Source organism: Callospermophilus lateralis, unplaced genomic scaffold, assembly GCF_048772815.1.
Source record: "Callospermophilus lateralis isolate mCalLat2 unplaced genomic scaffold, mCalLat2.hap1 Scaffold_89, whole genome shotgun sequence".
Classification (NCBI taxonomy): Eukaryota; Metazoa; Chordata; class Mammalia; order Rodentia; family Sciuridae; genus Callospermophilus; species Callospermophilus lateralis.
Window position 1 is genome coordinate 6,079,725 of NW_027517018.1, and position 23,278 is coordinate 6,103,002.

General features: G+C 33.5%; 1 protein-coding gene across 1 annotated transcript in view; it reads left to right on the forward strand.

The window, feature by feature from the left end:
- The window catches only part of LOC143390091 (EGF-like repeat and discoidin I-like domain-containing protein 3), a 132,848-nt gene that overhangs the window by 95,034 nt on the left and 14,536 nt on the right, over positions 1-23,278 (forward strand). Inside the window, exon 5 of the mRNA XM_076842689.1 lies at positions 8,297-8,410. Within this exon, the coding sequence (XP_076698804.1) occupies positions 8,297-8,410 (114 nt within the window). The remainder of the gene's footprint in view (positions 1-8,296; positions 8,411-23,278) is intronic.

Below are 23,278 nucleotides of genomic sequence, written 5' to 3' on the forward strand. Positions count from 1 at the left end.
AAGATTTTTTGATTCTTTGCATATCCTGGACATTAATCCCCTGCTGGAAAAGGAGCTAATAACCTCTCCCATTCTGTCTCTCTTCCCTTTCTTCCTTCATCTCCTAAAGAATTGTAATAACAGTAACTAGTTCATAGCATGCACTAATACATATAAAAGGCTTACCATAATGTTTGGTATGTAGATCAGAAATTGTAACTCTGGGGTTGTGCTAAGTGTTATCAATCAGCTTTTATCTTGAAGTGCTGTTTGGCCATACTGTTATTATTAGAGATTCCATAGAGGTAAACTCAAAAGATTATGAAATTCTTTACAGAATGCAAGCAACAAATTTTAGTTTGAGCAAGCGCCTAGGGAAAATTCTTTGTTATGAAGGATTTTCTGCTGTAGGTGGTTTTCCTTGGAGTCTGCTGAAAATACAAAATGGAAAACATGACCATATGCTAAAAATTAAAATGCTTATAGAAAGAAAAAGAAATAAAACATGAGCAAATCACATTCTAGTTGACAATTTAAATAAAGTTCCTGAATAAAATAAAAGATGCCAAGGTAAATGTGAATTTCAAGTTCATACTAATTTTTGTAAGCATATCACAAATATTTCATGGGTATCCTCTGTTTTTATTTGCTTTATGTAGCAACCCTCAATATTAGGAAGTCTATATGCAATTTCCAAACCACCTTAAAAATCCAAACACTCTAGATCATACATAACCCAAGTTTTATAGACTCAGCATACATTTCCAAAATGTTGCCAAAAAAATGTAATTCTAGAGTACATTAATGAGCTCTCTAAAACAAACATTTGTATAAAATCATGCCCCATTCCACATTTGTTAAGTTCTTTATTAACTCCCCAGTACACAGGAATAAAGTTTAAAATTCTTAACTTGATTTATAAAGCCGAAATCTGGTTCCTATCTTCTTAGTAACCATGATCCCCTGTAATCCATGTCCCCTCCCCACAGTCAAATTACATGCCCTAGACACTTAAGGTGTTCAGTTCTTTCAGAAAACATTGTGTGCTTTTATGTTCTTTATTAATTTAACAATCTTAAAAAAAAGCTCCAGCTCATTCTTTAAACACCATCCACAGTTATTACCTCCTTCAAACAATCTTCCACATCTCCTGTAGACAAAGTTCCCTGCTATAATCACAGAACATTTTGTGCTTAATACTCTAAGGCATATATTTCACTATATAGCATTATAATTATCTCCTTCCTAAATAAAAGGGTAGAAATGCTGTCTCTTAGAACAGGAACCATTCCAATTCACTGATGCACCCAATTATGTATTTTAGTGCCCAATTCATAGATGGTACTCATAGAATTTTAATAACTGAATGAGTGAATGAAAGGATGAAGGCAGATTATATGAATCAGAGCTTTGCTTCCAATATGAATCCCATTACACCTATCCTGTTATGGGTTTGTGATAATTCTCTATAAAAAATTCAGAATGGTTAATCAAAGTTGACTGCTAAAACTAGAAAGAGGAGCAAGTGAAATAATTTGGTTCAGCAGATAGGATGGAGGGATTTATTTTGGATAAGGCACTAGAAAGTGCAAAAATGAATAAGTGATAATATACCATAATAAAAGTAGGGAACCAGGGAATATATGCTTTTCATACTTTGATCAAAGAACAATGAGATATTGAGAAGTCACACTTAGACCTACAGATTGCTGATATGAATAATAATGAAGCACATGTTCATGGAGAAAAATAATTCATAGAGTATAGTATGTATAAGAGAATACCCCCCAAAATTTTCCTAATTCTACTAAACTGCAAAACTAAACATTTCCTAGCCTGCAAAACCAATTTAGTTTCCAATATTTGGAGTTGTTTTGAGGGATTGCATTTTACTGTGTAGCACTTATCATTTTGCACTGCAGCTAATTATTTATTCCCTTCTATATTTAGTCAGCTATAAGGTAGTAAAAAAAATAAGGGACCATGACATATAAATCATTAGCTGCATTCTGAGTACCTAGCACAGAACCAAAGAAGGATGGATGGATGGATGGATGGATGGATGGATGGATGGAAGGACTGACTGGTGGTTAGATAGATAGATAGATAAATTGATGGATGAGTGCAAGAATGAACTTCATAATAAGAAGAAGTTCTTTTCAACATTTTCTAACCTGGCTTATCCTTCAGCATCACCTGAACTCCTTTTAAAATAACATGTTTACCTCCATTTCACACAAGAATCAGAAGTTCTGATTATGTAGGTATGCTACATCTTGAGACAAATATTGAAATACATAACACATGCTATATCATGCATGAGATGCCATATTATTACAAAAGAAAGACATTTGAAATATTTCTCTGACATTTTTTTGTGTGACTTTTCTGATTTCAAAAAGAGAAGTCACTCAGTTCACATCAATTGAAAAAAAAATTACTCAATTTCCATTATTTCCCTAATATAATGCCTTTAGAAAGAGGCTAGATCCCTAATTGCTTTCCCAATCTTAATCAGTGAACTCCTTGTTATAGTACTTAGGTCTACGCATCTCCAGTATTCCCGGTTCATTCTTACCAATCGACAAATATTTACTGTGGACAAGTCATTATGCTGCATGCCCACATCCCTGAAGACAGTTTGCACTCTAATGAAAATTTTCAGTGAAGGATGCATTTGGGTTTCTTGTTTTGTTTGATTTTTTCTTTTTTTGCTTATATTGTATGCTTTTATTTAGGAATGCCCTCAAGTCATCAAATATTTCAATTATGGAGACATCACAACTCCTCTCAGTTATCCCTTCCTTAACCTGCTTCTCAGCTGGTTTTGGCTTTACAAGTACCTTGGAACAGCTGTCTTATCTCACCAGCCAAATATCTGATTATGAGCAAATAAGCCTTAAGCCTTAATAAAATAATTTTATGTGAAAGTATTCCAAAGAATTGGAATGGATACCACTTTGATACAAATAGAAAAGGCATTTGCATCAAAATTGAGATATTAAAATAAGTGCTAGGATGCCAAGAGAGAGATGGGCAGAGAATACAGCTCTTTTGTTTGAAAGAGGTGATAGGTGAATATCTCTTGGATTTGGAACTTTTGTTACCTTACTGTTCTTAGTAAGTAAAAGTTACCAACAAGTCATTATAAAAATATTATACGTGTACTGATGTGATTGGAGAATGTTGATCTTAATTTGATACTGAAAAATAAATGACAGGTAACATAGAACAAAGCTATATCAAAAGGGAATTCAAGTTTATTAGATGAAAAATATACTAAACTTGTCCCTGAAATGACTGGGAAATTCTATAGGTAATTCTGATTATGGCATAGTTACATTCTATATTACAGTGGAAGAACAGTATTCTAGAAATTCATCATAAAGTCATTCAGACTTAAAAGAGAAAATGAAAAACCATAGGCTTTAGATAAGTAAAAAAAAAATTAAAGGTCAAACTTTAAAGGTAATCACTCACAGGAGGTCTGGATAATATTTAACAGCTAATGGGGAGTTCAGGGAAGATGTGTTGTTAAGGATCAAAAATAGTAGACCCTTGAAAATAAGCTTTCACCAGTTAATTAGCAGTCAATAACAATATTTCAGGGAAAGATAACCCAAGAGAAAGAATAAGGAAACCAAAAAATCATACCTTTGCAAAATGGAAAAAAAAAGCAAAAACATGCTACAGTGGTGTCCTTTTAGTATCAAAACAAGGTGCTAAGCCAAAGTCTCAGTGCTTTACTCAGCTTTTTCATTTATGTGACCAAAAATCTGACCAAGATAAAGGAGGAAAAGTTTATTTTGCCTCATGGTTTCAGATTTCTCAGTCTATAAAAGGTTGACTCCGTAGCTCTGGGCCCAAGGCAAGGCAGAACATCATGGTAGAGGGAAGCAGCTCAGAATATGGGAACAAGGAAGCAGAGAGATAGCTCCAATCACCAGGGACAAAATATTAACACCAAAGGCATGCCTCAAGTGACCGACATCCTCCAGCTACACCCTGCCTGCCCAAGGATACCACACAGTAAATCCATATTAATGGATTAATCCACTACTTAGCTTATGACTCTTATAACCAATAATTTCCCTCTGAAAATTCTTTCAAAATTGGCTAAACATAAGCTTTTGGGAGAACACCTTTGTTTAAACCATAACACTCAAAGTATTACTTCTTGATGCTGTTGGGGCTTGGTACATACTTGGCTGTGATAAGAGGATAGATTGACTGACAGAAAGGATAAATGGACTTCTGTTCCCAGAGGTTTAGCTATCCTAGTGTAAAAGGTATTCAATACTTAAAATATTGTAAGCCAAGCTGAAAGAGGAAATGTACCTCAACTACTAGGATTTCAGCATCCACCTAAGGAGTTCTGAGGGAATTCAAGGAAGAATTAAGACAATGATAACCCAAGAATAAAAACTGCTGTGATCCTAGTACAAAGGTGACTTAGAGAAAAAGTCATGAATTAATTAGCTGATTAATTGGTTAATTATTATTATTATTGTTTTAATTTCTAGAGGAGGCTCCAGAGAATTAGTCTAGATATCATGCAGTCTAAGGAAGAATGGGATAAATGCATATTTAAATATAATTCTCTGAAAAGAAGCAAAATGTCTTCCATAGCAAAGATTATGCCTTGCTTTTCAAAGACCCAAATAAGAAACAAGCAATGCAATTTTGACTTCAAAAAAATTTTTTGAAAGTCTGCTGTTGCAAGTCATGACTTTGGGCTATAATTTGAACAATATTAGGTTTGACAAAATTCCAGAACAAAGACAACGCATAAGTAAATAATTTTCTGAATGCAGATGTATATTAAGTAAACTTCCAAAGAAATAAGTATACCCATTGACCTTCAGACCTTAAGACTATCATTACTATTATTACAAATGAGCTATAAGATTGATTAAATATAGAAATTCTTAAATATAGGACTACTGTGTGAAATTGTTCTAAGATTTAAAAAATATTCTGCTGTATTCCACTATATTTAGAATAGATATGACCCTTTTTTCCTGGAAATTATAATGACTTGATCTGTGACAAAAACAAATATGTACAATTTATTATGAAGATGTTTAATTTTCATTTCATTACATTATAGTGTGTGAACATTTATAAGACTTTAATTAAGCATGATTTATACAAATTGAGGTCATTTTCCATTTAGATTGCTTGCAGTGTTAATCACAGTGTGAATAGCCTTTACTGCTGAAAGAATTGCATTATACTAATATATAAACGCCTCTCTGTAATTTGCATATGTTCTCTGAGCCCGCATGTTACTGGATATGTGCACATGTAAAAATGTTTTGCTAAATATGATACTGAACTACAGAATATATATAATTCATTTAAAATAACATTTACATTTTATAAATTTAGATTTAAGTAGTTTGAGTTTTAAAAATAAACATTGCAAAGTGAATATTTAAACAATGAAGAGGTTATTTTTTAACATAAATTAAGTATGTCTATAAAGCCTTTCCACTTCAGCAAATGTAATTCCAATTCACTCCACCTCATGTTAACACTGGCTAAAGGTGTTAACGCTTGATTTTTTTGGAACCAGAATTCCTTAATTATAACTTGCTTGTTGATGACTCTAGATTTGTCTTATGGACCTATAGCTAAAAGGTTCAAAGGTTGATTTTTCCTAGATGCACATTCACATATTTTTAAACACTATTTATTGTGTAAAGACATGGATGATTTAGGGAAGAACAACTGTGTCTGCATATTAATAACAGTACATACAATTCTTGGTTGTTCTCACATTATTGACTAGGGAACTTCGTTCTACTAAGATTTCAAAGGGGCAAGAGTTGGATTTGATTTTGGTCATGATGTATTTCGTTCTTAAAATGAGAAATTTCTTAGGGCTTTTTACCTGAGTACTAAGTCATATTTTGTACTATTAACACCAAATCTAGTGTAGGTTTCTCTCCTGCCTTCTATTCATTTCTCAAGTCTATCTCACTATGGCCTCACTGGGTCCTTCTAAAGCAGGAGGATAAAGGGGATATCCTCCTATCCTGCTCCACCTCTTCAGTGCCAAAAGACAAACTGCAATTTCTTCCACTGGAGCTAAGGGTTCATTGTAATTTGATCCCTTTCCTGCATCTTCAGACTTGGGATGTCAATACTCCCCCTCACATTCTCTGCTCCAAAGTGGACTATTCATGTATCTAAACCGACCATCAGATCTTCAAAGTTGTCATCAATTCCAGTTCCCTGCTTGGAAGTACACCACACTGTCCAACTTGTCCTTATTAATCCTGATTAAAACTTTCCTTCAAGGTGAAAATCAAGATATATTCCCTATGTGTTCTTCAGGCATCAGTACTCAGTTTCTTCTATATGCATATGTAAACAAATAACCTTTTTATGAATAGCTTCATAAAATAAGGAAATGCTTTTTCTGAGAAATGAAGATTTAATTTATCAGCCATAACATGTTTTTATCTAAAACAAATTACAGGAAATGTGGTCTAGGAAAAGGCATAGTGGGCATGTTCCAAAGTAAGCAAACTTTGCCATTGTCTTAAATTGAATTGCAACAAAATAAATAACACAGAGATTTTCATACCACTTAGAGTAACTGAAGTTTTGATAATAACAAGAAGAATTGAACATTTCATCAGCTAGAAAAGTGAAGAAATGACTTAGGTTCATTCTTTCCCCTTCTTTTTACTCTCTTTTCCTTCCCTCCCTCCCCTCTCCTCTCTCTCAGGAGAGTTTCAGTATCAAATATTTGAGAGCTTGTCATAATTTTCAGCACACAGTTCTTTTTAGACATTGTCAGATCCTACATTTATTGTATTTTGCATTTCTGAATACTGAAATTATTGAGATTATTTTCAACATAGTCATGAATTATCTCTGCTTTCAGTTTGGGACACCTAAAAACAACAACAAAAAAGAGCTGCCTTCAGAGAAAGTCATGAGTCGCTTAAGGAATATAAGACCTCACTTTCAATAGTGCACCATGAATGGGAATGTGACAAACTCAATTTTCAGAAGGGGATAGTGTTTAGAAGACAGAAATTGGTACTTGTTTCCTTGTTTGGTCTTGAGGGGATAATTTAGTGATCAAATTGCTTTAAGCAACTGTGATAACCTAGGACTTCAGATACACCTTTTAATATAGTTGATCAGAAGGCACATTAAATCTAAACTATATTTTTAGGTTGCACATGTCACTATTTCTATTATTTTGCTAGAAGTGTAGCAGGAAACACTTATGGGCACCAGTGGTCTTCAAGTAGAGTGTAATATTTCAGGAGTATAAAGAACAGGGAGTACAGGAGCTGCATGTGGAAAGTTTGCCATCTGACTAGGGGAAGGGTGAAAGGCATATACCTAGAGGACTACTAACTAATACTGTTTATGTCTTAAACTGGTTAAACATAAAACAGCAACAGAGTTATCAGATTCAGGACCAACAGGGAGTTGACTGGAGTAGATGATAGGAGGAAAAAGAGATGAGAGAGCAGCCTGCTCTCCACCTACCTTACTAGCTCTACAGAACCCTGTGTTGTACTACAGGGAATTATTTGGAAATATCAGTGATTGATATTTGACTCAATTAGTCATTTTTCCCTTTTGCATTCAATTCATATTCATTTTCTCTGTTGTCTAAAATTAGCATGGAAATTAGTATAATTTGATGAATGTTATTACATACAGTTTTGTATCATGTGTGATAATGGTATATGAAAGGTAAGTCCCCTTAGTCATCCTAACTTTAGAAACTCTTGAATGAGATTAGGAAGTGATCATCATTTACATTTATTATACTTTGCATGTAATGAGCTTTAGCGATTAACTCTAATTTGCTTCTCATCGTATTCATCAAAGGCAAACTATTTAAAAACTAAAACATCTCCGTCAGTTAGAATTTTAATGAATTAAGATGAAATGAGACAGTGTTAATTGGCAGTTGCTGTGGGGTGGTTTCTAGATCTTATAAGTAAAACCAATTCATCTCTCCATGAGGGTTAATTTGTTTGATTTAATTCTAAGGATATACTGAATATTTCCCCAAACTATCATACGTATTTTTAGAATTTGAGAATGGTTTAGTTCTGTTGATCCTTCATCTGGATTTTTCAATTCTATTTGAATTTGATTAAATTTGATTTTAATGAACTGTTGGTTTAAGCAGAATTTGTATCACTGACGTGTATAAGTACAAACACCAAAGGATATAGCATCACTCAGACTTTTTAATTTGAAATGTCTAAAACTTTCTAATATCTAATCATTTTTTTTTACCAATAACCCTCTTCCTTTATTCTTGTTTCCTTAGATATAAATGAATGGGAAGCTGAACCTTGCAAAAATGGTGGTATATGTACGGACCTTGTTGCTAACTATTCCTGTGAGTGCCCAGGAGAATTTATGGGAAGAAATTGTCAATATAGTAAGTATTTTCATGTGTATATATATTATATATGTATATCCATTTATATGCATATGTGGATATATACATACACATACATGAATGATTTTATTTATGTATCCTTCATTTATTATGGAATCTGGCCAAAATCAATACCATTCCTTTCAGAGTTCATAATTGGTCAAAATGGCACATTCCATATTTATTGACATAATATTATTAGCACACACATATTTTCCAGTTCACAGTATGCAGAGAAGTAGCATTGTGGTCAGAAAAGAATGGCAACAGTCCTGAAGATACTCAAATCTGTTTTTCCAAATAATCCCATTTTGATTTTGAAAGTGTGTATAACCTAGATCAGTACCAACAGAGTGGTTACTTTGGATTTGATAGACATTGGAACCAAAGAGCTTCTATCACAAATAAAGGTAGAGATAAAGAAGGATTTAGTTGGCCTCCCTTACATCAGCAAGGATTTTATATCTAATTTATTTGTCTTCTTGGAAGCCTAACACAGTCACATTTTGAGATAGTCTATCAAATGTCAGGACAATAATTTGTGTGAAATGTTTAAAAAGAGGCAGAAAGTTTTAATCTCCTTAAAAATAGAAAAAAAGGAGGCTAAAAGAAGTAACAGGGCTATCATCAATGGTGTGGGACTTAAATTAGGCAGAAACACAGGTAAATAAGAGCACTAATGATATCACTTTATAATTGTTGGATACTTAGGAAACTTCATATGCTACAGATTTTATGTGAATTATACTATCTGAGCATCACAACAATATCATTCAAACTCAGAATAAAGAATTCAGATGTAGAAACTTAGATACATATGTGATGTGGTTTGTCCAAGCTTTCACAATTAGTCAATTAGTTAGTTGTAGAAGCAGAACTAATAAAAATGCAGGCTTTGTATTCCCAATTCAGTGCATTTTCCTCTGACCTGAGATATTTCTTCGGATACAGATGATCAAAATGAACATACAATAAAACCATTACTTCTCTCCCTCTTTTTCTCTCTTTGGACACTGTCACACATTTCCCACTTCCTCCTTCTTCCTTTCCCTTCCAAAATGGTCTTTATAAAAAAAAATAGGGAATTATATTGAACAATTTATTTGAGTTATATGTACAAACAAATGATCATCTAAAAGCTACATACCCATCATCCAAACCTGAAAAATTACACTAAAATAGTCAAGTTATTAATATCAAAGACAATTCACTATCATGTCCATATTCAAAGGAAAGTCTTAAATATAGTGTATAAATACAAAACCAAGTCAAAGAGAAATAGAATGTTTCACTAAACAATATAAAAAAAAAACTGATTGGAAGACACCAGGTACAAAGTGATGGACTGAGGGGGAAATTTTTCTTGGCTCCAAATGATTGGAGAAGGATAATGAGCATGGGTTGATGAGGAAAGCCACAGGGATGAAAGGGCACCTTGAGGACAGATAGACCATCCAACCAGAGACCAGTAGCCAGCCAAGCAGCTAGTCTAGCAACCTTCCCATAGAGCACTTACCTGACCACCTTCATTAACTCAGATGCAGATTCAGCTCTTGGCCAACCCCAGGCACAGAACTTTGATCCTTTGTTTTTTTGTTTATTGGAAAATGAAGATGGCTGCCTGGTCAGTGCTGATAATTGTGCTAAAGAGCTACCTCTATGATGTCTACAAATGAACACTTTACTAAGATGGTGAAGAATGAACAAACCAATGTCAGTGAACTATATTACATTCGTGTAGCAAAAATAGTTCTGGGACCAGAATAGAGTATCTTCCGAGAAGCACTGGAACTAAGCAGAGCTTAAAATGGCACCTGGCTTAGCTCATCCAGGCATGCTAAGGCCACACTTCTGATTCATAGGAAGACTGGACAGTTAGCAACTGGAGGGAGAGGCCTTCCCATTTTCTTTAATGGACTCATGAGAACTGCCTTGGGACGACTGTCACTCTGAGTTGATCCATTCCTAGCTCTCTGAATCAGATTCAGAAGAACTAGCCTCTGAAGATATGAACATTCTAGACCAAGCCGTAGAGCATTAAGGAGTTGGGGTAGAGCTCAGAATTGATAGCTGGGGGAGGTGGAGCTTATGAAATAAACACTAACATCAGGAAAGAGGGAAAGATGCCTTTGCTGCCCAAAGATCAACTAAACACACAACTGGCTGCCAACATGTTGAAATCAAAGAAGACTTGGTGTGAGCTGGATCTTGAAACCAAGAGCTAAAACCTGTTTATACTGTCACAAGAGACTTTTGTTGAGGTTACTGCATCTGAAACTGCCCTTGAGAAAAAAGATGACTGATAGATTATGGAAAGCATATTTTGAAATCAGCTGTCCATTTACTTGCCATCAGTTTGTACCTGGTGTCATCCAATCAGTTTTTGATATTGTGTTTAGTGAAACATTCTATTTTTCTTTGACTTGGTTTTGTATTTATACACTATATTTAAGACTTTCCTTTGAACATGGACACAATAGTGAATTGTCTTCCTTGACCTGAAGATTTAGTTCTACACATTGAGAACATTGAAAATTCACCACAGAGAAGCACCTTCATGTTACAGATGGCACTAACTCTTTGCTGCTTGAAGTTAGGATCTTGGGAATTGACATTAGATAGATTATACCTAATGTGACAACTTTCATCCTGCAGCAAAATTGATAAATTTTCATCTGTGTTTTGCATCACTCCCAGAGTGTTACTATTGACCAGCTTACACCTGTAAGAATGGCCGAGAAGCTATTTGTTTGGGATAAGTCACAAAGAAGGAAGACTAACTGCTAGGTACTTAGTGTCAGAGGATACCTGTACTAAAACATGGCTGCTCTTGTGTTCAAACCCAACGGTTGTTAGTTTAATCTTGGGCTTGTGTACTCCATTTCTTTGCTTTACTTCTTTCATATTTCTATCAATGGCTTAAGTTCAATTTATTTTGGTGGAATTTTGCATTTGTGATTTATTTTTAAAATCATTCATTGTGAAATCATTTCAACACCCTCAAAAATAGTAAATAATAGAAGAAACTGCAAAGGACTAGAACTGACTTTAAAATAGTATAATTATCTGGGCGTGGAGGCATATGCCTGTAATCCTAGCAGCTAGGGAGGCTAAGGCAGGAGGATCACAATTTCAAAGCCAGCCTCAGCACATTAGCAAGACACTTAGCAACTCAGTGAGACCATGTCTCTAGTAAAATATTTTTTAAAATGGCTGGGGATGTGGCTCAGTGGTTAAGTTCACCTTGGTTCAATACCAAGTACCAAATAAAATAATAATTAACAATAATAATAATAATAACTATAAAATAGTAAAAGCCAAAAATAAACTGTGGAACATTTAAAATAAAGACAGAAGAGGAGTATCAATTATCCTCAGTTTATTATATCTTTCAGTTCATACAATTAAACATAACAGCAGGAAACAAATGGCAAAAATATGAAAAAAAATTTTCCATAAAGGAAGCAATTTAATATTTAGAGTTGAATTGTGTCTTCATCTTACAGTTGGTGTATTTTGAATTTTCTGAAACTTTCCTATATTACCTTTATAATCTGGAAAGTGTAATTACATTTTAAATGAAATTTAAAGAGAGAGCACTATGTGAAAAATGAAGACTGACTTCACCTCTCTCATTGCCTATTCCCCTGCCTTGTATCTACTCCCTCTCATTTGGGAGTGAGAAGAGGAGAGGGTGGGAGTTTTAAGCTAGGATCGCATGCTGAGCAGGAGGCTCAGGAGGAAGTTCTGATAGGGGCACACACTCTTCTACAGGGATCCACAAGCTCCTCACACCTTCACACATGCTTATATGTCCACACTCACAAGCACAGATGCCAGGAAGAAATGTGTTCTTAATCATGGAGGGAAATTATTAACAAAGGAGGTGACAAAAAATGTTTTTTCAAAGATATAAAGAACCCTCATTTTGCAAATTTACTTAAAGGAGTATTTCCTTGCTTCTACATGTGCTCCTTCCAATCTATTCTCAATCCAGCTGTTAGAAGCAACCTTTAAAAAACAAAACAAAAAAAACAAATAGTTGAGAAAGCACCAACTCACAGCCCAGTCTCTCACTTTGCTGATGTCAGGCAGAGTAAAAGCTATAGTCCTCTTTTCTGAGATTCACAGGACCCATCTCTACCCAACATTGCTCACTCCTCTCTCTCCAACACCATTTCTGGTCACTCTTATGCACAACTGTAGCCACACTGATCTCCTAGCTGTTTCTAGCATATACCTGGGGTATTATTGCCCTAGAATATTTCTTTTCCCATTCCTTTTTTCCCCCCTGCGGTATTTGATATTGTGACACATCCCCATCCTGCCTTCAGGTAATTGGGGAAAAAAAAGAAAGGAAGAAAGAAAAAGAAAAAAACCACCAAACTCAATGAAGCCTTCCTCTTGACCTCAGCATAGTGGAACACACTTTCTGCTTTGTTTTTTTTCTCCTTAACATTAATCACTAACAATTATTTTCAGATTTATATGTTGTTTATTGATTATTCCCTCAATTGAGTTTGTGCTCCATGAGATTTTATAATTGCCAGAAGAGTGTTGGCACATAGTGTGTGTTCAATAAAATATCTGCTCATGAATGAATGAACCTAGCATTTTTATTTCCTTAAGAATAGGAATGAGATATTATTTTTCTCAGTGTCTTCAACTACTATCAAGTTATTTTTATTTGACTTTCCTTTTTAAAGCAGCATTATAAAACTGCCTTTGGCAATATAATAAAATGTAATTCAGCACTTTGGTACTTACTTGGTACACCATTGATACATATTGGTACTCTAGCATTCATTGTACTCAATGAATATTGATGCAAATTGAATTGCTTTTCTTTGATTTGACAATTAACCCTTTAATTTTTGCCATAAAATTTGCAGGTAAAGGTTCCAGTAATTAGTAAATAATTACATTTATAGGTGTATTAAGGAAATGAAACTTTAAGTTCACATCAGATTTTTAGATATGGCCTATATAATTTACTCGTCTCCTTTGAAAGATCTTAATTATCTTTCAGTTTTATATTTCATTTTAAATGAAATTGCTATTGATTTATATGTGAAAGTCATTTAGGTGTTCCTACCATATTTATTACAGCATTACAACAATTCTTCTAATTAAAGTCCTCATTTAGACTCCCTTGATTCTTTTAAATGATTAAAGCTCAAGTGTCCAGACAGTCATTTCCATAAACAGCTTGAAAGGAAAATGATGACTGGAATGAGAAATGTATTCTCATAAGAACAGATATGTCTTGTCATGTATGTTTTATATATATGTATATATGTATATATGTTGTAGTTGGGCACAATACCTTAATTTTTATTTATTTTTATGTGATGCTGAGAAAAGAACCCAACTCCTCGCACCTGCGAGGTGAGCACTCTGCTGCTGAGCCACAACCCGGCCCCTTGCCATGTATGTTTAACAGCATGTGGTGGTTAAACCATAGTAAGTACAATGGAAATTGATAGCTCATTAGTTAACTAATCTAAAAATAACTAGAATTGTTTTCATTTATCAGGCTATATGGCCCACAATAGCCATATACAATTCCCTCCTGGCTGCTTAAATGTGACATGATTAAATTTCAGGAATGGCACTCAAATACATTTTCATCACTGACACTATTTCTGGAAATTAAGATAGTTACCAAGGGAGCTCTTAAAATGCATTGCCAAACTATTATGCCAAAATGAATTAAGACTTGGATGAGTTCAGAGGGCTTTATTAAAAATAAAAACTAAAATCTTCAACTGAAAACAAAGTGAGGTTTCAAAATATCAAAAATATTGATGCTTTTCTTGAAAACTGTAAATTAATATTTTCTTATCTTCATTTTTGAGCACTCATAACTCTTTAAGCATAATAAAAATGAACAAGTATTTACAAATGCACATATATGTGTAGTATATGTGTGTGATATATATAAAGAATATATATACATGTATATATATTCTTTTTAATGTCAGTGTGTACTACCTTATATCTTTATGTAAGTATAGGCTTATTCAATGAAAATACATAAGTAAATAATGTGATATGTATTGTATATATTCAATGCAATTGTTGCTTTATAAAGATGAATTTATAAGTAATGGCAAACACATTGCTAGACTGTCTTGCCACCAATTGTCAGATTATAATGTTGATTTTAATTTTAGACTTCACTGTGTGCCAAGAATTGTCCTAAGTACTTTAAATATTAATTCATTTAATCCTCTCAGCAGTCTTTGGAATAGGTGCTATTTATTACTGGTTCCATTTTACAGAGAAAATTGAGCTACTGAGTGATTAAATAATTTGCTTAGGTTCACATGGCTAGTAAACTGCAGAGCTTGGCCTCAGTCCCAGTCATTGCAGCTGCAGAGCCTGCAGATCTAAGTATGATATGATCCTGTCTCTTACAGGGTAAAAGGAAACTGTTTATTACACTGCATATATTAAAAACACTTGCACGTGATGAGTGGTCTTGGTGAGTGTCAGCAGCATTAGAGGGAAAAACACAGTCTTGGCATTTAAAGAGAACTATGAATTTTCTATTTGTATCTTTATATCCTGAACAAATTAGTTGCCTTTTCTGTTCCTCGGGTTCCTTATCTGTAAGCGAACTTAACAATTTAATTTGATTCATATTGATGAACAGGTTAAAATTAATAGTAGATGTAAAATACCTAGGTCAATAAATATTGTAAGTAAATTAATGGGTAAGTAAATACACATTTTGGAGTTGTGTGAAAAGCTAAAACCAGTGTACCCCTACATTTGCTTTTTGTATAATTTAGATATTTTATATGGTCAAACAGCTCACTTATCTTTTGTAACTGAGAATACATAATTGACAATAATTTTTATGGAAGTTTACAATACAACACTAATTTCCTACTCTTCTCTATCCAGGTAGGACATAGACCCAAAAACAAAATATGAAAGAAATTTGCCAGTGAAATAAGCCAGGCATAGAGACCCACCATCTCACATGTGTGGAGAATAAGAATATTAATCTCAGATAAGTGCAGAGTAAAATGTTTGTTACCAGAGGCTTCAAGAGGAAGGAGAAGGGAGGGAGAGAAGAAGTTGATCAATTGGTACTAACTTATATTTAGAAGAGAGAATACAGTTCTGGTGTCCTCTTGCACAGTGGCTGTAGATAACAATTATAACAATAACTGCATACTTCAAAAAGCTAGAAACAAAGGATCTTGAAAATTTTCTCCAGGAAGATAATATGGGAAGAGAGATATGCTTAGCTTTATTCAGATATTACATGATGTGTACATGTATAGAAACAGCACATGGCACCCTATATGAATATGTATAATTTTATAATTTTGTCATTTAAAATAAATTAAAAATAAAATCTGATATAAAATAGCTTTAAATCAAGAGTTTTTTTTTAATTAAGAAGTGAAAAAGCAAATTGAAGCACACATAAGTGAATATATCAAACTCTGTGATTAAATAAACTAGCCACAAATGTGTATTGAGCTTTTCTTAGCATAACTATGTACAAGGTTTTTAGGACACATGTGAATGAATGTATTCATTCACCAACTTACATCAAACTTTAGCTACCATGTCTAAAGCTGGGGCAAAAATGTCATTAGATTACATCCAGTTTCTATTCTCATGCATTACACAGATTAATGGAATAAAAGAGCAAGAGTGACATAATACCTAATTTTAAAATCTAATGAGTGCCATGAAGGCAGAGGAGAAGAGAAAGTTATGATGGGATACCTGTTTTGGTTGAGGGTTTAAAGAAGAGACATTTGAACTGAGAGCAGAAGAATGTGTAGTCTGTACCTTAACAAAGGGGGAGGTGGTGGAGATGAGAGTTTTACAAAGGGAAGGATAATATCCTCAGGGATAAACAACCTACTTGTCCTTGAGAATTCTAAAATTCAGTGATGAGTTAAGAATGATCTGTAATCATCATGTGATAGCATCTGTGGAAGGATCACCTAATTTTTAGGTCTAAATATTATGGAGTCAAGAAATTTCATTTGGAGATCAAGATAAAACAATATTTATGCACTCCAAAATTAACATTTTAAACTACATATTTTACAACCAGAAAGGATTTGTAAAACACTAAATAGAGTTTAACTCAAACAGTAAATGTTACTGTCTGAGAAATATAGCAAGAAATCAAATAGAAACAGAAAAATAACCATTTACCATTGATCCTTGTTTTATTTCAGGTAATTAATATTTGATATATTTTAGAAATTTAGAAGCAATTCTTTAGTAATGATGTCTTTGAAAACATGTCCTAGTATATTTTAAGATTGCTTTATTTCCTTGAAACATATAATATAGAAATAAGCGAATCCCCAAAATCCAAAGACTGAATGTTCTCTCTGATATGCAAATACTAACACATAACAAGGGTGGGGAATGGAAGAAAAGAAGTTCAGTGGACTAGACAAACTGGAATGAAGGGAAGGGAGAAGGGACAGGAATAGGAAAGACAGTAGAACGAATTTGACATAACTTTTCTATGTTCATATATAAATATGCCACAGTGAATCTCCACATCGTGTACAACCTCAAGAATGGAATCCTAATTAGAATAAGTGATAGTCCATGTATGTACAGTATGTCAACATACACTCTACTGTCATGTGTACCTAAAAGAACAAATTAAAAATAAAAAAAAATATTAATCTGGCACTTCAGTATAATAGAAAAAGGACTATTTTCCTAGGCTTCCACCTTTTATGAACATAAGAGAAAAAATAAAATTGTGAGTTGATGTATACTCAGCACTAAGCATATAAATATTAAATCCAAGATACATAATATTTCAAGTCTACCAATGAATATGCAGGTCTACACATATAAATAATCACAGGGGTATATTCTCAAATACATATAATTATTTCAAATTCTCACATTCTTTTAAAGAGTATGACAGGAAGTTTGAAAACAATGCTGTGCAAATGTATCAGTAGTTCTCAAGAAAATAAATGATTCCTACATTACTGCAGGGTGAAGCCTTTGCAACAATAAACAGAAAAAATTGACTTGGTGACAAAACTGAATTGGATTTTCTGTGTCTGACACATAAGTTCCATCTTCAGTCAGATGCCTCTGGCTATATCTTTTCAAATGTTACCCAACAGTTTTGTGCAGACATATCATGTTTTGAAAGTTCACCTGCTGTACCTTAAAATGATAATGTAATAAAAGAAAGAGGAAAATATCAGAAAAAAATGCTCAAATAGACTTTCTAGGATTTATTAAATACCTCTAACAAATTGAATAGGATTCTTATTACCTGGTAGTTTTTTTTATTTGATTGCAAAATAATTTATAAGTAAGACATTCTTATGTATTCTTGATTTTCAAATTATATCAGCATTCCCAATGCATGTTAAAACATGTATGTCTGTAAGTTAACCTTAAATTTATTCTCTTGGTTTTTTTCAAAAAATGTACCCTAATGTTTCCCAATTCAAAGAAAGATTAAGTACTCAGAGAAAGGATTTGGGGAATAGCATAACTTGATTTAGTGCTCATAAAATTTAGAACTATAGTGAATCCTTGAAAATTATTATATTTTTCTCACTGAAAATACCAATATTTTCAAACATCTTCACAGTCCCCACCCTTGCAGAAAATGGGGAAACTTAAAGTTTTTACAGTTTATAAAAGAAAAACAGAAAGAAAAAAGAAAATAAGTCATTCTAGAAATGGACACTCAGAACTTGGTTCAAGTGAAATTTATGGGATAGACAATTATCCTATAAATGCTAACATAGCATTCTTGGATAGTAAGGTGAAATTTGGGATCCAACCATCAATGTGAGCCTGAAATAGATATTTTATAATGAAAAAATTACAGCACAAATCACAGTGATTTCTGCTTCTATAATATTCAAGAACAGCAGAGATAAATGCCTTTCTCAGATAGGATAAAGATGGTTCCTGATCTTCTCTGAATGTGCACAGTTTTCCAAATGATGACATGATTTCCTGAGCTCTCAAGGGTTTCAAATGGTTGCAATAAAATTTTACTGGCAACCTGGGGCTAAGTTTGGCAGTGACAGCAACAACTGGCATGACCCTTGCCCACAGTTTTCAACTGAATCGGCACACTTGGAAGTGATGGCTTCCAGCAGCATGTAAGACAAAGAGCCAAGTCCACATTTTGAGTTTTATCGTCAGAGCTGTCTTCATCAACTGAAGAATCAGGGCAAAACAGACTGCTTTCCTATTTAGGCTGGTGGAATTATAGGTGCATTGGAGATACTCAGATGAGGTAATGCTGCTGATTACTAAAATGCAGATGGTAGTTCAGGGATGCCTTGGTGATGAAGATTCAGATTTGATAAAGTCAGATGAGACTGGTAAAGTGACAAAATGGGGTGGCATTGCCAAGAGAAAAAAAAAATGAAAAGAGTGGAAGATTGCTAAGAATAGAGTTTACATCAGATAAAATCATTGTTTATCTGCAAAGTTTCAAAAAATAGAATAGCAGTAATCTGAGAAATAGAGCATAAAGACTGAGAAAGCAAGGTAAAGGGTGCTTCTGGAATAGGAGCTGGACAGGAAATGGAGACTAAAAAAAAAGATGTCTTAATTTGGAGGCTCAAACCCTTAATGGTCCTTACATAATTGTAGTGGGTGGAGGAGAAATATGACGGATTGCAAGTGCTCATGTTGAGCAGGTGCAGAGTAAGCAATGAAAACCACAGACCATACCTCCCAAGTTATGGTACATGCTACTTGGAGCATATCTTAAACCCTAAAGAGCCACTGAGGTGACCAAGGTCCTAAAAATAAATTTCATAAAAGTTACTTTAATAGCTTTATCTAGTCGATAATACACTTTCTTTTTAGAGCTCTAAAGGGAATAGATACATAAAGTATCCAACTTAAAAATAAATTGAACTTGAGGAATATGGTTCTATAAAAAGAGTACAGCCAGAGAAAAGTCAGTAAATCCAATACTAAAATTCAAGGAAAACAGGAGCATGGACAGAAAATAAACTATTCTGACAAGAAAAAATGGTAAGAACTATAGTTATATAAGGAAACCTATAAATACTCAGCACTATTATCTAACTACAAAACACCAAGGAATGGAAACTGCAACTTTTAGCTCAGAGAATCCAGAGATATCATGGTGGTTTGTTCAAAATGAAATTCATTTCATATTTTCTCTGGAACACTTTCACAGACACAATTTTTTAAACATTCATAAAATGACTATTTGGAATATAAATATTTCTTTATATTTACTTGGCAGAATCTTAATAATGCCATTTCCTTTTCCACTAGAATTATTCCTGGATTTTACCATTGTTAATAGTCTTTAGTTTAACAGAGCATGAGTGCTTTTTTACAAGGATTTAAGAGTGTTCTCAATCCTAATCTTTAAGTGTTCAATGCAAGATTTTCAACCAAGGTATAAGACTCTCAATGGAAGGATGAAGGTGGCTGTGTGATGAGAAAACAAAAATAAAACGTTCGTTTTTATTAAGGACTGCCTAAAATTTAGAATTTCTATCAATTGCAAATATAGGCAATGACAACTTTAGAATTAGCAATACCTATGACAAACAGAAATCACAAATACTGTAATTTGTTGCAAATATCTAAAAATTTAATTTACATTTTTTCACTAGTAGATCTGCCTTTTATTTAATGCATTAGTAGATAAATGCATATATTAACATATCATACATTTTAAAATATTTCAATTGTTTGTATTTCCTTACATTTCATTTTACTCATTTAAATGTGTTATTCTGAAATAGGTCCCTAGGCTTCCCCAAACTGACAAAGAGTTTCATCCATAGAAATGATTAATAACCCCAAGTTAATGCTTTATCTGTCTGAAAATATGATTTTCCCCCTATAATATGCTTGAAACTTTTAGAAATGAAAGCAATCAATGAGCAAATTTTATTTAACCTTTATTCCTGGCCTGTCTATTGAGTTTTGTTCTCTAGTTCTATGTGTTAAAAACATGTAAGGTTCAACAGCAGAAGACCACATTGTTAAGCCACATTTTTGTCACTGTGTTCACAGAAGTTTTATTAACAAGATCGAGGTTTTATGATTGAACCCATTTCTACTTCTAGTCAAGAGCACAGATTTAAAAAGTTTTTAAACTCTGGAGATGTGATGTATTCTAAGGTACCTACCCTGTGAACACTAACCTGTATTTAAAAGACAAGAGAAAGAGCCAAATTAAGTAACTACCTCCAATTCTCCTCCCTCCTCATCCCTTGCCCCTATGCACTGCCCATGAAGCTGAGCATACTCAGTTTGCCTTTTACCAAAAGAGCCCCTCAATTTACCTAGGTAAAAAGATGGCCAGAAAAATGAACCAGAACTATGAAGAAGTCTTGTTCACTACTTGGTGTTCTGTGTAGTTCTGTCTTTCTCTCTTTGATCCCATGTCTAGGTCATATGGTCTCAGAAAATTATTGTTTCTCCTTATTTTCGTACTCCCTTCTCTGCATGAATGATGAAGTTAACTTAATGATACTTCTCATTTATAACAATATTTTAATTTGAAGTTGCTTCTTGTGATGCACAATAAGTAGTTCTATAGACTGTACTAGAAAATCTTACTTATAAAACAAGAAAAACAGTCATCCTACAAGTGTACCTGAGAAGGAAAACAATTTGTTTGGTATTTCTCAACTCCTTTCATCAGTATGGGAAAATACCAGCTGTTTATACACATTTAACCTTTTGGAGTAGTTAGGTGGATTCTGTCATGGAAGCTTCTGTAAATTTGTTCATTATGCAAAACACTATAAAAGTCCCCACACAACTATTAACTATGAACTTCTGTTATTTAGTCTAATCATAATAAGCAAAACTATTTTTTATACTGTAATTGATGGCATTGCTATCCTGAAAATATTGTAAAATAATATGTAAAATTTTGTTCAATGAAATTGATAAATGAGTGTAATGGGAGGGGAGTTTTTTTTCCTAAGGTAGAGTTCACACCCAGTAATTTCTAGTGAGTATCTCTGTTCTACTTCATGAAGTGTGAGAGCTTCGCTTGGGGAATTGCTAAGGGACCCTTGTTTTGAATGGCCCTTTAATATTTTCCTTATAACTTTTTTTTCTAATTAAAAAAGCAATAAATACCTTTAAAAGAGCACTTGGAAGACACGAAATTAATGTTTTAATTTCCTTTCCTTTTGAAATGGAATCTGCTAAATCCACCACCTGCAACATACCACCAACAGCAATGTACATGACATTGACTTGAGTCACTCCTTCTTTCCCAGTGTGTGCCCCTCTGTCTGAAGCACAGATCTCTTTCAGATCTCATCATGCTCAGGAAGAGGCCTTGTTCTTCAATGTATTTACTGTCCTCCACTCCACAACACCTAAAATAACTAAATGGAAAAAATTGGACACTTGACAAATTTGGTCAGCTGAGTGGGTAACTAAGATATTTTTAGTTTAATAACAATTCTCTAGAGAGTTGCTTTCATCTACTTTAATTGATTTAAAAATGGAAGCAGACTGTCATTTATTTAAACATATGAAGAGACAACCAGATTCATTGAATCCAAATTTAAACTGAAGTTTTAAAAGAAAAATATTAGAAAATTTATAATATTAGTCTGACACTTTTTAGCAACACAGAAGTAAAAAGGAACTACTGTTTTACATTCGAGTCACAGCCTCTCTACTCCCAAGAATATAACAGTACATACAGTTTTTGAAATTTCAGGAGCTGGCTAGCCAAGTATATTTTCAACAAGGCTGCTTTTATTACTGACTGAAGTGAATTTTTTTTTAGTATTCTACCTTAACCAGACAGTACATGATAGAAGTTAAAACCCATAAAAATTATGCTTCAGTTAATAATTCAAGTTATTAATTAGTCATGCTTATAAGACTTAAGAGTAGAAACTGACTTTTAAAATGATTACAAGATTTAGGGGGTAAATATAATCAATTGACTCATTTTACTCACATTTACTTTTAAATTTGTTAACAGAGATAATGGACCTTAAATCCAGATTAAAGTGAACATCATAGAAAAAGAAAAATATCTTGGGAAAATTCAAAGTTCTGTGCACATGAATGTTTAACTGGCCTTTGCTTATTCATTCTATGGATTGTTGTGTACCTATAATACAAAGATACTAGAATAAAAAAAAATGACAACTTCAAAAACAATTCTAGGTTAATACACAGCATTCTCCATAAGGTAATGTTGAAAATTATACATAAACTTTTATCTTTTCATCCGTAGTTAGACTAGTGTTATGATTTTTGCACAGGTGCTGACTTCATATTTAAAATGTGTTAACATTGAAAATGATTGCCTCCACAAGTTATCTTGAGGCATGTGTTAAACAGAGAAGAATGCACAATGATAACCGGCTTTCTTATAAGAGGACATATGAAACTCATCTTTTATAGTGAGAAGATAAAAAGCTAAAGAGAGGAAGAAGAAAGCTATGGAAATCCTTGGGCAAGGCAGTTTACCATAGTTCTTTTTTTATGGATATCTAGTTATAAAATAATGCTAAATTTAAACTAGGTCCTACTAAGCGGTTCCCAGGTATAAAGGAATTTAACATTAAAAGACTAAGTATAAAGTTTTAACTCTGCCTTGTACAGAGAAGAGGCTCCAGGAATATTTGGTCAGAGGTGAAGGAGTGACAGCCTATGTTGATCCTTCAGTCCCTAAGCCATAGCAGAAACACAATGAGCTAGCCACTGGTCTACATCTTTATAAACATGATGGCCAAGAATCCCATTCACCCTTTTTGTAGCTTCTCTGCACTCCTTAAAGCATATGCTGCTCCAAGAATGCCAACCCATCATATCAAACTGTTAGTAATGACCCACTCCTAATGA